This window comes from Diospyros lotus, chromosome 9 (assembly GCF_014633365.1).
Source record: "Diospyros lotus cultivar Yz01 chromosome 9, ASM1463336v1, whole genome shotgun sequence".
Taxonomy (NCBI): domain Eukaryota; kingdom Viridiplantae; phylum Streptophyta; class Magnoliopsida; order Ericales; family Ebenaceae; genus Diospyros; species Diospyros lotus.
Window position 1 is genome coordinate 4,289,677 of NC_068346.1, and position 11,504 is coordinate 4,301,180.

General features: G+C 33.4%; 2 protein-coding genes across 11 annotated transcripts in view; one reads left to right on the forward strand and one right to left on the reverse strand.

Annotated features, from left to right (window-relative positions):
• The window catches only part of LOC127809152 (MAP3K epsilon protein kinase 1-like), a 100,606-nt gene that overhangs the window by 65,669 nt on the left and 23,433 nt on the right, over positions 1-11,504 (reverse strand). The window contains exons 1-2 of one of the 8 annotated variants that reach the window (XM_052347864.1): positions 3,097-3,350; positions 2,255-2,389 (exon numbers count right to left, since the gene is read on the reverse strand). The exons of 6 other annotated variants lie outside the window; for them this stretch is intronic. In XM_052347864.1, the coding sequence (XP_052203824.1) occupies positions 2,255-2,389; positions 3,097-3,156 (195 nt within the window). In that variant the 5' untranslated portion in view covers positions 3,157-3,350. Of the gene's footprint in view, positions 1-2,254; positions 2,390-3,096; positions 3,351-11,504 lie in introns of those variants that run through there. One more of the 8 variants, XM_052347872.1, reaches the window with a different exon arrangement.
• LOC127809154 (uracil-DNA glycosylase, mitochondrial) overlaps positions 6,494-11,504 on the forward strand; it is a 36,349-nt gene continuing 31,338 nt past the window's right edge. The window contains exons 1-7 of one of the 3 annotated variants that reach the window (XM_052347873.1): positions 6,494-6,946; positions 7,611-7,855; positions 8,286-8,444; positions 8,613-8,643; positions 8,875-9,010; positions 9,930-10,013; positions 10,918-11,263. In XM_052347873.1, the coding sequence (XP_052203833.1) occupies positions 6,646-6,946; positions 7,611-7,855; positions 8,286-8,444; positions 8,613-8,643; positions 8,875-9,010; positions 9,930-10,013; positions 10,918-10,984 (1,023 nt within the window). In that variant the 5' untranslated portion in view covers positions 6,494-6,645 and the 3' untranslated portion in view covers positions 10,985-11,263. Of the gene's footprint in view, positions 6,947-7,610; positions 7,856-8,285; positions 8,445-8,612; positions 8,644-8,874; positions 9,011-9,929; positions 10,014-10,917; positions 11,264-11,504 lie in introns of those variants that run through there. The other 2 variants (XM_052347875.1, XM_052347877.1) reach the window with 2 other exon arrangements.

The window sequence follows — 11,504 nt, forward strand, 5'->3', positions numbered from 1 at the left end:
ATTTCATATTGAATAATACATCTAAAACTTCAGAACCAAAATACCCTTGAACTCACTAGAAATTTTCTCTATGGCCAGTCAAAAAGCTATATATAGGGTATAGTCATCAAGTGAAATACAGTTTTGAAACTGTACAGCAAAAATCACAACTAGGTGGGTAGGTAGATAAATACTAGTCTACCCATGGCTACATAAGCCCGTTATATCATGTATCGTGTTTAAGGTTTCCCACCAGGTTTCTTTGGTCTTCCACTCCCTGTAACTACAAACTTCCTCCATTTCATCCACTTGCTTCACAAGCGTGTCTATCAATCTTCTTCTCACATGTTGAAACAATATTAATTGCATACCCCACATCTTAACTTCTATAGCACATTTATATTTGATGATAAATGTTCTTAATAACCACGTATAAGTAATTTGGGTTCCTTTCTTCTCTATCACCTTCCACATGACAACTCTTTCATAAGGCTTTTCCAAGTTTATAAACATTATATAAAAAAATCTTTTTGTTTATTACATCAGGTCTTAATTAGTAGATGGCTTCCATTGTTGTTGACCTACTAGGCATAAAACCAAATTGTTTTTTGCAAACCTTAGTTTCTTTCCCTAACCTTTGCTTGATTAGCCTCTTCCAAAGTTACATAGTGTGGCTCATTAGCTTGATTCATTTACAATTTTTACAAATTTGAGCATCTCCTTTATTCTTATAAATAAGCTCTCTCTCCACTCCTCCAGTACCGTTTTTTATTTAAGAATCACATTAAATAATTCAAGAACCAAAAAAGCCCTCTTCTCCCATGCATTTCCATGCTGCTATCGAGATATTATCTAGTTCAAGTGCTTTACTATTCATCATTTGTTTCATAACTTGCTTTATTTCATTTGGACAAAAACCTCTATAGAACATGTAATTCCGATCTTCTTCAGAGTTACAAAGCTGTCTAGCACAATACTTATTTCTCACCTCATTGAATAACTTCAAGAAATGCCCATTTCATCTCTCCTTGATTGCCCCTGATTTGCTAGCACCTTCTATTTTGTCTTTTATGCATTTTACTTGACTCAAATCCCTCATTTTTATTTTTCTTGCTTTAGCTAACTTTCATATATAAATATGCGTGTATATATATTTTTACCCATCATTTGTGTCGAGTTGAGGCTTAGGCTTTCTTAAGTTTTTTACTTTGCTTTCACCAACTGCCTTATTTGCTTGTTTGCCAAAATATACCTCTTCAGATTTTCCTCATTATGGGATGCATGTACATCTTGTAACGAGTTGTCATAGTTTTGACTCTTTATGGTTTGGAGCTTCTCCCTTCGACTCTCCTATAACCATTTTTATTGTATTTCAAAATAGCAATAGCCACCCAAGTCTGCATTTAGTTACCCTCACCTTTACAATCCAATCTCTTTTCCCACACACTTTATCATTCAAAATAACTTGTTTTCACCTTTTAAATCCTACCATTAAATTCTTGGATTTCACTTTGTGCCATTCTTCTACAACCATTTTTTGATTGAACATCAAGGACTATAAGCCTGTGTTGAGTGGTTAGAGATTCCCCCAATAAACTTATAATCCCTTACAATATAAGAGGTCCATGTGTCTCAAAGAAAAAAATCTATATATACACATATAGTTTTTGTTCAGATTAGTTGATAAGTCATTTTTATACGTGACAAACTATTCATCCCATTTCTTGAATCAAATATTAGCTACGATGTAAAGAAGAAAGACAGAGGGGGAGAAGTTGCTAGTATCTAAAAGTGATGTCATTGAGTCATGCTTGTAATAAGAGACCGGTTCATAAAGCTAAATGTTAAAAAAAATAATAATAACAAAAAAAAAAGAGCTACATATAATGCGAATAAAAAGAGCAATTGTATAAAAAAAAAAAAGTAACTAAAAAATGCCTTTCATTCATTAGCTTATTCAGCATTAGATAAAGAGTCAAGCCTCTTATAAAATCAGATGCATTTTTAGTTCATTCAGCATTATGTGAAATGTCAAGACTCTCTAACCTAAAACTTTGAGATCCATTTATTGAAAAATGTATTCATGTGGTAGATTTAGTAATCATAAATTTTCAACTGCACTAAAAAAAATACAGAGATATACAACCGTGTAATGTATCCCTGAAAATCAGACATTGTATTAAGGAAACAAATTTGAGCTTTCCTTCTTTTTATAAAATCCTGCTGATTTGAAGAAAAAACAATCTGCTTGGAAGGAGAGCAATTAAACTCGTACCATTATGATGTTGAGATCCTCTTGAGCAATGTTTTCCAGAGACACCTGTTTAATTGCCACGAAGTCTCCATTTTCCAAATCCAAACCCTTGTATACTCGACCATACGCTCCTTTTCCAATCTCATCTCCAAGCATCTTCAACAAATACAGCCCCAATAATGAAAAAGAAACAAAAAAGGACTGAATAATAATTGTAATCTAGCTTCTGTTTTGAGATTTCCCAGAGAACAAAATGAGAAGTTGCACGAGCATCGAAAATAACTGGCAATTGGTAGTTATAATCTCGTACATTTTGGGTTCAAGCTGTGGAAACTGGAAGACCCATCATCCAACTAAAACAAACTACTTAAATTACTCTTTTAAGTGATCAAAATCAGGTAGTACTAGGCCAACAACAAATCTCAAGCACCGGACCTTTTCTTTGCAACCAAAATTATCTTAAAACAGTAAGAAATAATTCAACGAGAATTCGCCAGAAAATGTGCATGTTCTACTTTTCTAGTTTTGCTTTCAGAACGAAACTCCGAATTGCGGGAGTTCCCAAAATACCAATTTTCCACGAGACTGGGTTTGTAAATTCGTATCTTTGTAAATGTTCTACGCACACACAAAACGAAATCATACAGTGCCGGTAATATGCTCTCGGTTGAACAGGACATAACGTCAGCTCGACCAGTGAACGCACATTTCCGCATAGACTAGGTAAACCTTTTTTCTATAATTTCATCGGTTATTTTCCATTTTCCACCGCTTTTTCGTGGAAAACAGAGGTGATCACAACCCTAAAGAACTAGAGAGATCAAAAGCCCTAGACAGAGAGAGAGAATAATGATAATTCATACGTATTTGTTGTCTAAGGTCTTCGATTTGTGGAACGCTGAAGACGCCGCCTGCCGAGACATTGCTCTTCCTCCTCAATCTCCCTGTCGGAGACCAATTGACGGCTGATCGGAGGAAGAACCTCCGGTGAACGGAGAGGGAGAGTTCCCCTGAGAGTGCGAGAAGGCCACACAGTCGGGCGCCCCGGTTTTGCAGAACGCTTTTGCTTTTCCGTCAAAATACGCCCGATGTGAGACTGCTTCCAGCTCAGCTCCACCCTGAATAATCATCATCGCTGTGTCACATTCTGGGTGATATATATTCCCCAAGGGTTTACGATATTGCTTTTTTGCCCCCAATTTTCTGGGATCTTGCTCGGGAGCACCATAAAATAATTAACATAATTGTGAAATCCTAGTCTGTATGCGAATTTGGAGTAATTGGCATTGAAAGACACCTCTGCTTAATCATATATTTACTAGGTTTCTTACAAATATATTATTTTCGTAAATTAATGGTTATTGACTTTTTTTATAAAATAATTATTTTAATAATTTTTTTTTGTTAACGCATCATCACGAGCATCCCTGGCTGTTCGGCCCCACAATATTAACAAGAGATTTTAATCAGATAACTCAGCAGCAATTTGATCCCTAATCCCACCACAAACATAAGGGCGGCGAGCAATTTTCAACTTTCAATATCACTCTGAATACTAAGCTTTATCATTGGACAAGGTTCGAATACTTAACCTAATAACCCAAATAGCAACACCCTATAGTGTACTTCATTTGCCAACAAAGTTATGCCTTGGGATTATTTCAACAACTTTTATAATGTCTATATTGATATCTTAAGACAAATTATGGAATAAGCAATTAAGCATTAACCATACAAGTGTTGAAATCATTTGATCAAACTAAGGTTGGAATTCGTGAATAAATGGATTTGAATGCTTGTCAGATGCTTATTAATACCCATCAAACGTGGATTTTAATGCAAAAATCTAAATCATAAATCAATAAAGAACAAAGTTGATAAATAATTATACTATAAAATAAATTCATAACACTATATAATTATTCGTATAAGAAACATCGAATAAAAATAAAACATACCATAATATCATTTTTGTTATTCTATTGATGTACTGAACTTCTAATCTTATCTAAATGCATAAAACTTTATCAATTATTATAATTATCACAAGTCATACTATCTTTTTGTTTAAATTATGTTGACAAATATAAAATTAGCTATAGTATAAGAATACGACTATAGCTAAATAATAAAAATGACAAAGCCTTGTTAATTGGAATATAAATACTTATAAGTCTTACAAATATGCTCTTAATATAACCTAATTAAACTTGTTAGAACCGAACCAAATATATGAAATATGTGTTTCTTAGCCTGTATGTTTTGTTATTTACCTTTTATGTCCCCGAGTTTTCCCATATTATACGTAAGCAATAAGAGAATTTTCATATTTTGTGCAAATTTTATTATTAAGGAACTTATGAATATCACATGTATTTAAAAATGACCATATATATTTTGTTAGATGTAACATATACATTATTACGTAAAATTAAAGCAGATAATCAATTTAAAAAATGTGACAATTGATTCATCAATTGTGTTGATGTATTAGATTCAATGTATTTGAAAAAATATAATAAACTCATATTTAACGAGGCAAATATATAATAAAATAATCAACAAATTAATTTATCATATGAAATGTTACAAGAAATAAACAATATTATTATCAATCAATAAACATATAATTGTTATGTTCGTCATGCTTGTTAATATAATAATGTATGAGCTTCCAAAACAAATAATACAAAATATAGAACCTAATAAAGTTTTGCTAGAAATATGAATCTAATTGTAACAAAGTGAATTAATGACCAACCCATTGGCAAGGCATGCAAAGGGGTAAAATGATTCTTCATTTTTCAAAATTAAAATATTACATGATTCGATAATTAATCATGTTCATTTGATTATTTTTCGTGGTTAAACATAGAAAATTGGTGATTCATTTGGTTTTGAGTTCATTGTTGAATTATACGTGCTTTTATTGAGTTTGAACACTTAATATGAGGTAAATAATATATTTTTATGTTTTTTTTTTAAATAAGAGTACATAATTAAGGTACGTGACTACCTGTACCGTACATTCATTAATCTTAATAAGTTTCATATAACATATTTGATAATTTATATTACTAAACAATAGAAGAATAAGTGAAATTAAATAATAATATGTTATATTTGAAAAAAAAAATTATCTACAATTTGCGCATTAAGTTATTGATGGTAATTGATTAAAAAGGTGTAATAATTTGAAAAGACGCGATTTACTGTTTATATATTTTTAAATGATCACCAAATAATGTATAACTTTTAAGAGATATGACTATTTATTTGTCAAATTTGAACAAAATACCAACAAATAAATGTGTCTCATAAAGTGACAATTCATCTATTAAAAATATACGATTAATTGATATTTGATAGTATTATTATTTTTTTTATATATGGAGTTGCTATAGAGGTTTTTTTTTTTTTAAATTGTTGGCTATATATTTTCATAATCTAAATAAATTTTAGTAGAATTTTTGTCATCAATCATGTAACAATTTTAATAAGGCCAAATAATACATTTAAATTATTAAAAATATTATTTTATTTTTTGTATAATGTGACTTTACTCTTAAAATAGTCATCCTAGACCAAGCTAACTTAAAAGGGCAAGCAAAAACTATGCTTAACATAAATAATTGAATATAATTGATCAAATTTGTCAATTCGATTTGATTTAAATTAAGAGTCAATTTGATTAGATTTTTAAATTTGACACTTTAATTATTTTGGTTTGATTTAATTTTCATATTAAAAAAATAAAATAGCCAAACTAATTAAAATTGTCAAATGACACAATTTTTTACCAACATTTTAGTTATTTTTGTTAAGTTTTATCATTTTTTAGGGTTTTTTAGTCAGTTTATATTTATTGGTTTTTTTTTAATTTTTGATTTATTTAGTTTTAATATTTGTTCAATCAATTTGATTCAATTTTTAATATATATTTAATTATTTTAATATTAACATTTATTAACTGGCTCAATATTTGTCTCTAATTAACTTTTAAAAAATATATGTTAAATAAAAATAATCATTTCAATAAAAAATAATATTGTAACGAAATGTTGACATTTTATATTAGTGCATTATATATTTATATTAATTATTCATATAATATAACATATTAGTATAAAAATATCATTTGCGAGTATTTAAGTAGCATTTTTATTTAATATATAATTTATTTTGGGTAATACCTCCTAATTCTTTTAAAAGAAAATGAAAAAATTGTAAAATAATGAATCCCTTCAGAGCACCTCGTATTTCGGGTCCATCCCCAGGACTCAGGACCCGCCCCGCAATACTTTCCCGCCAATTGCTTCCTTAATAAGCAGAATACAGAGACGGAGTGACATCCATTTCTTATTCGTTCGATTATTCGCGCTCTCACTCTGTCGATTTCTACGATTATTCCGATGAAATCAATGGCCACCTCCAAAACCCTAACGGACTTCTTCCAACCCGCGTCGAAGCGCCCAAAGAAGGACCCTTCATCCCCCTCCAAGACGTCGCTTCCGCTTCCCAGGCCGATCAATACCGCCCCCGCGGCCGCTTTCTCGGCCGTCTGCAAATCGGCAAACGATGCCGGCAAGTCCAAGATTTCCACCGTCGATCTCACCGTGGAACAGAAAAGGAGGATGGAGCTCAACCAGTTTCACGCACAATCCAAAAGAAATATTAGAATCTGTCTCGATGCAGTCTCCAAGTCCAATTCAGGTATCGTTTTTTGGTTCCCCTCGTGCAGTCAGGCGAAACGTGGAATTGCCAACGTTCTTGCACAGATGACACGGCGATGATGTTTTTTAGTAAATTGCATTAGGCATCCCTGAGATTTCATTAAATTACGTTGTGCATCACATATTTTTGCAAATTATATGGTCGTTTAAGAAATCTACATAAATATGTATAAATCTAAAGAGTACCGTTGAATTAATATTGTATTGATTTTTTTTTTTTTTTTTTTGGGGGGGTGGGGTTGGTGTTGGTTTCTGTTATGGATATGTAAGTAAAAATAAAAAATTTCAAACGAAGTTCACCTTTAAGGGGTGGCACTCTATGCTTGCAATTTAATTTTTGTTTGCTCAGGCAAATTTTAAATAAAGATGGGTCATGGTGTTAGGGTAAAGTTGCTTTTGCTTTCTTGTGACTTGGAGATTATAGGTTAAAGCCAAGAAATAGCTTATTTGCTTGTTATGTGTGTCTGTGTCTTTTTTTTTTAAAGTAAAATATATACTGGGCATCTTTGAAAATAAAAAACCTGACAAGGCTTTGAACACCAAATCTAGTGTTTGCTTGTATAATAGTGTAGATTCTTGTGGATTTTCCTCCATTTGATGGGAAGATGTTATTCAATTTTTTTTTTTTTTTTTATATTTGATAGTGATGAGGTTGAAATCTGCAGAGGGGAAGGGTATTGTGAAATTGGAACAACTCCTGGTGGAGGAGACTTGGTTGGAAGCCCTCCCTGGGGAGCTGCAGAAGCCATATGTGAAAGAGCTCTTCAAGCTTCTTGAAAGTGAAATATGTGGAGGCAGCGGTGTGCCAATCTACCCGCCGCTTCACTTGATATTTAATGCCTTTAATACCACCCCATTTGATAGGGTAAAGGCTGTCATCATTGGCCAGGTATACTCAACTATTTTCTTGGCCACGCACTGTTTTTGTTCTTCCATAATATTGAGAAAGAAACATATGTAGCCAATGCCCAGACAAATTTCCAATCCCTGGTAGATCTTTGCTATTAGTATACTTAAGGTGTCTTTGTTATTTGGAAATCAAATATTAACAATCCAAGTGGGACTTGTGATCCAAAAGAGCAACATGGATGTGAAAGACAGGCATAAAAACATACTTATTGCATGATTCTCACTAGAGCTTGCTGTGGTGGAGCCTTGGCTACTCGAATGACCTTCATTAGATCAGGATTAACTAATTCAAAACAATTTGTTACCATTCTGTTGAAAACATGAAAATATTTCCATCTCAATTAAATATGATGCTATTTCTTTTATCTACTTTCTTCAGACTTCACATGCTTAAGAATTTCTCTCGGCAGGATCCATATCATGGACCTGGTCAAGCAATGGGCCTTTGTTTTTCCGTGCCCGAAGGTGTGAAGCTTCCTTCAAGTCTGTTAAACATATATAAAGAGCTTCAGCAAGATTTATGCTGTTCAATTCCACCTCATGGAAATCTGGAAAGATGGGCTATCCAGGTAAAAATTGCATCTAGTGATGTTGTTGTGCGTGTTTTCTCTGTATTTATTGCGTCCTTTCTAATTATTACTGTTGACATTTTCTCCCCTTTCACACACACACACGGAGCCCCCAAGTGTACATATGAGTGTGTGAATGTGACCTGACAACAATATGCTGCATTGTAGGGTGTTCTACTTCTAAACGCTGTTCTTACTGGTAAGATTCCTCATTTCAGAACATACCTTAGTCTCAGTTATATATTTCATTCTTTTTATTTTGTGAAGCACTCACTACTGAAGCTGCTCCCATGATGATAGAATTATGGATTTATTTTGAAAATATATTCTTTTTATTTGTTTCTTATTCATTTTAGGCTATAATCAATGTTTTTTCCTGCCTGGTTTTCAAATATGTCTCTTCTTTTTGCTATTTATTTTCTTCCTCCAGTTAGGCAGCATCAGGCAAATTCTCATGCAAAGAAAGGGTGGGAGCAATTCACTGATGCTGTTATCAAAACAATTTCACAGAAGAAAAAGGGCGTTGTCTTTCTTCTTTGGGGAAACTATGCTCAAGCAAAATCCAGGTAAGCTCGCATTGTGAGTTTTGGGTTGTGGCAAGTCCAAATATGATCAATGCAGTTATGATTTATTCCCCCTCCTCCCTCTCTCTCCCTGTCTTCAAATACATTTGATGATGTTATTCATTGATGTTGTCTAATCATACTACTCAAATTTGGTGGGAAGAACGTGGATATATTTTCAGTGACCTTTTTAAAGCATAATCGGGCCACCTTGTGATTTTTTCTAGTGTTAGTTTTTTAGATATTAAACCATTAGGACAAATGAGTCTAACTTTATAGTTTATATAATCTGGCACAAATTTGTAAATCATATGTTGAGATTTAGGTTGGGGGCTTTTATGTTCTTTCTCCTACCCTACAGTTCAGTCTCAAGTCTTCCTTTAACTATCCATTCTAAGTCATCTTCCAATGCTTTGGCCATTTGGAAAAAAAAAAACCTTGAAAATTTTCTGTCTGGAAACCTGCAACAACCAATTGCTGAAAGTCAAGCAAACTCTACCAAGGGGGCACCCCCAGCTTAGGCTGCATTCCAGCTTGAAGGACACTCAGAGCTTGAGTCTGATTAACTTGCCTCTCAAACAAAAGAAATCAAGCCAATCTACAATCTTTTCCATCTAGAAGCCCTTGAATATTGGTTTCATGCTGTGTCTCTTTCAGAAAGCAGCCCAGCCTTTATAACTTTTCATGACTCTAAACAGCAGCTTTTTAACTTCAGAAGATGGTCAATCAGGATCCAACCAATCCCCTTTTTTTTGTCCTGTGGCCTTTGAAATGCTCTTTCAATAATACTAGACTTTTATTTATGAACACCTTTAAACTAGTGAGGAAACAGGGATAATGAAATTCTGGAAATTTCAATAAGCAGTTATCATGGAAGATTTGAGATTTTGTTTCGATGCTTAAAACTATAGATGTTATGCAGGTTGATTGATGAGACAAAGCACCATATCCTTAAAGCAGCTCATCCTTCTGGTTTATCAGCTAACAGAGGCTTCTTTGGGTGCAGGTTTGTTCATTCCTCAGTGACTGATTAACTTTCTGCAATAAATTTTTCAAGTGACATACAGGGAATAAAGGTTTAACCATCTTTTTTGACAAGTAACCAATAGGCTAAATGTGGTGCCATATAATGGGGTGGAACCCTATGCACTTCAAGTCTGTCTTTGTAGTTGGCTATTTTATCATGATCTGGCAAACCATTAAAGTGGCATTTGAAGAGTGTATGATCCATTCCCATCCCAAACAAAAAGTACATCATACTTAAAGTACATCAAACTTCATATATTTCTAGCAACCGGGCAATGCAAGGGGAAATCATTGACTGCTTCCACAGTGTTGCCCATATAGCACCAATCCAAGATTCTCTTCCTCTTTCCCCTCAAAAGTTAAGTAAGGATACTAGGCAGCCAAAAAGAAGAGCAAATTTAGGAGAGGCTTTCTTCCAAAGCCCGTTCCATACAAAGCTGATATTGTGTATCCTGTTCCCTTGGATTACCTATTGGATTGCGTAAAAACAAGAACAGCTAATGATAATCTCCTCAATTTAATTATTTGGGATCGGCAATGATTTTCATTTTGTTGTCTTGGCAAAAGATAGTTGGTGGAGATCCCTTGGTCAAGAGCAGCTCTACTATGTTCTCTGTAAGCCCCTTGCATATAGGCAAGGATGTAGTTTCCATGCTTTTAGGATGTTGTTTATCCCACATTACCAAACAGATGAGGATTCCGTTCCATGCCCTTGAGTTGTTTATTGTCAGTTCACCGTTACTCAACTCCTTTTGATTAAAGTAACTGTTGACTAAAGACACCATCCGATTAATTGTTTGTCCATCAAGATCAAGGTATAAGCCATGTACATTTTTTTCTGTTCTACGTTAAAGTAATTGTCCCCAAATTGTATCTCTGAACAGGCATTTTTCTCTCACAAACAAGTTCTTGGAGCAAGTGGGAAAGGATCCCATAGACTGGCAACTATAAACTGGAGATGCTGCCCAATTTCTTTTGACTGCCTTCTGACACCTGCATTGTAAAGTCTCATGTAATGCTGTTTTGCTGGTTTTTGCTTGTAATTTTGATGCACCCCATGGTTAGAAGTTTGTTCAGCAGCAGCCAGCGTGTGATTGAACTGTGGTGTGCCAATTCAGTGTGCTGAGAAATGTTGCTAATTTGTAGGCAAGAATTGCTGTTTATGAGATTAATCTTATCATGAATATGGGTGTGACAGTACGTGATTTGATTGGGACACTACTTTTGTTTATCATGTCTCAAATGCACAAAATAATTTTTTTCAACTCTTGCATCAAATCCTATTTTTAATAACAAATATCTAGTAACTCTTTGTTAGGGATTCTTTGAAACGTTTAGAATTTCATATTAATTTTACAATCTCATGATATTTTACTGACTCGCTTGTGACCGTTTCACTGTAGTTTTGTTTTTAGTTTTTAAATTTTGTAAACAAAAAAAAAAATTTATTTATACAAATTTTAAAGCAAAC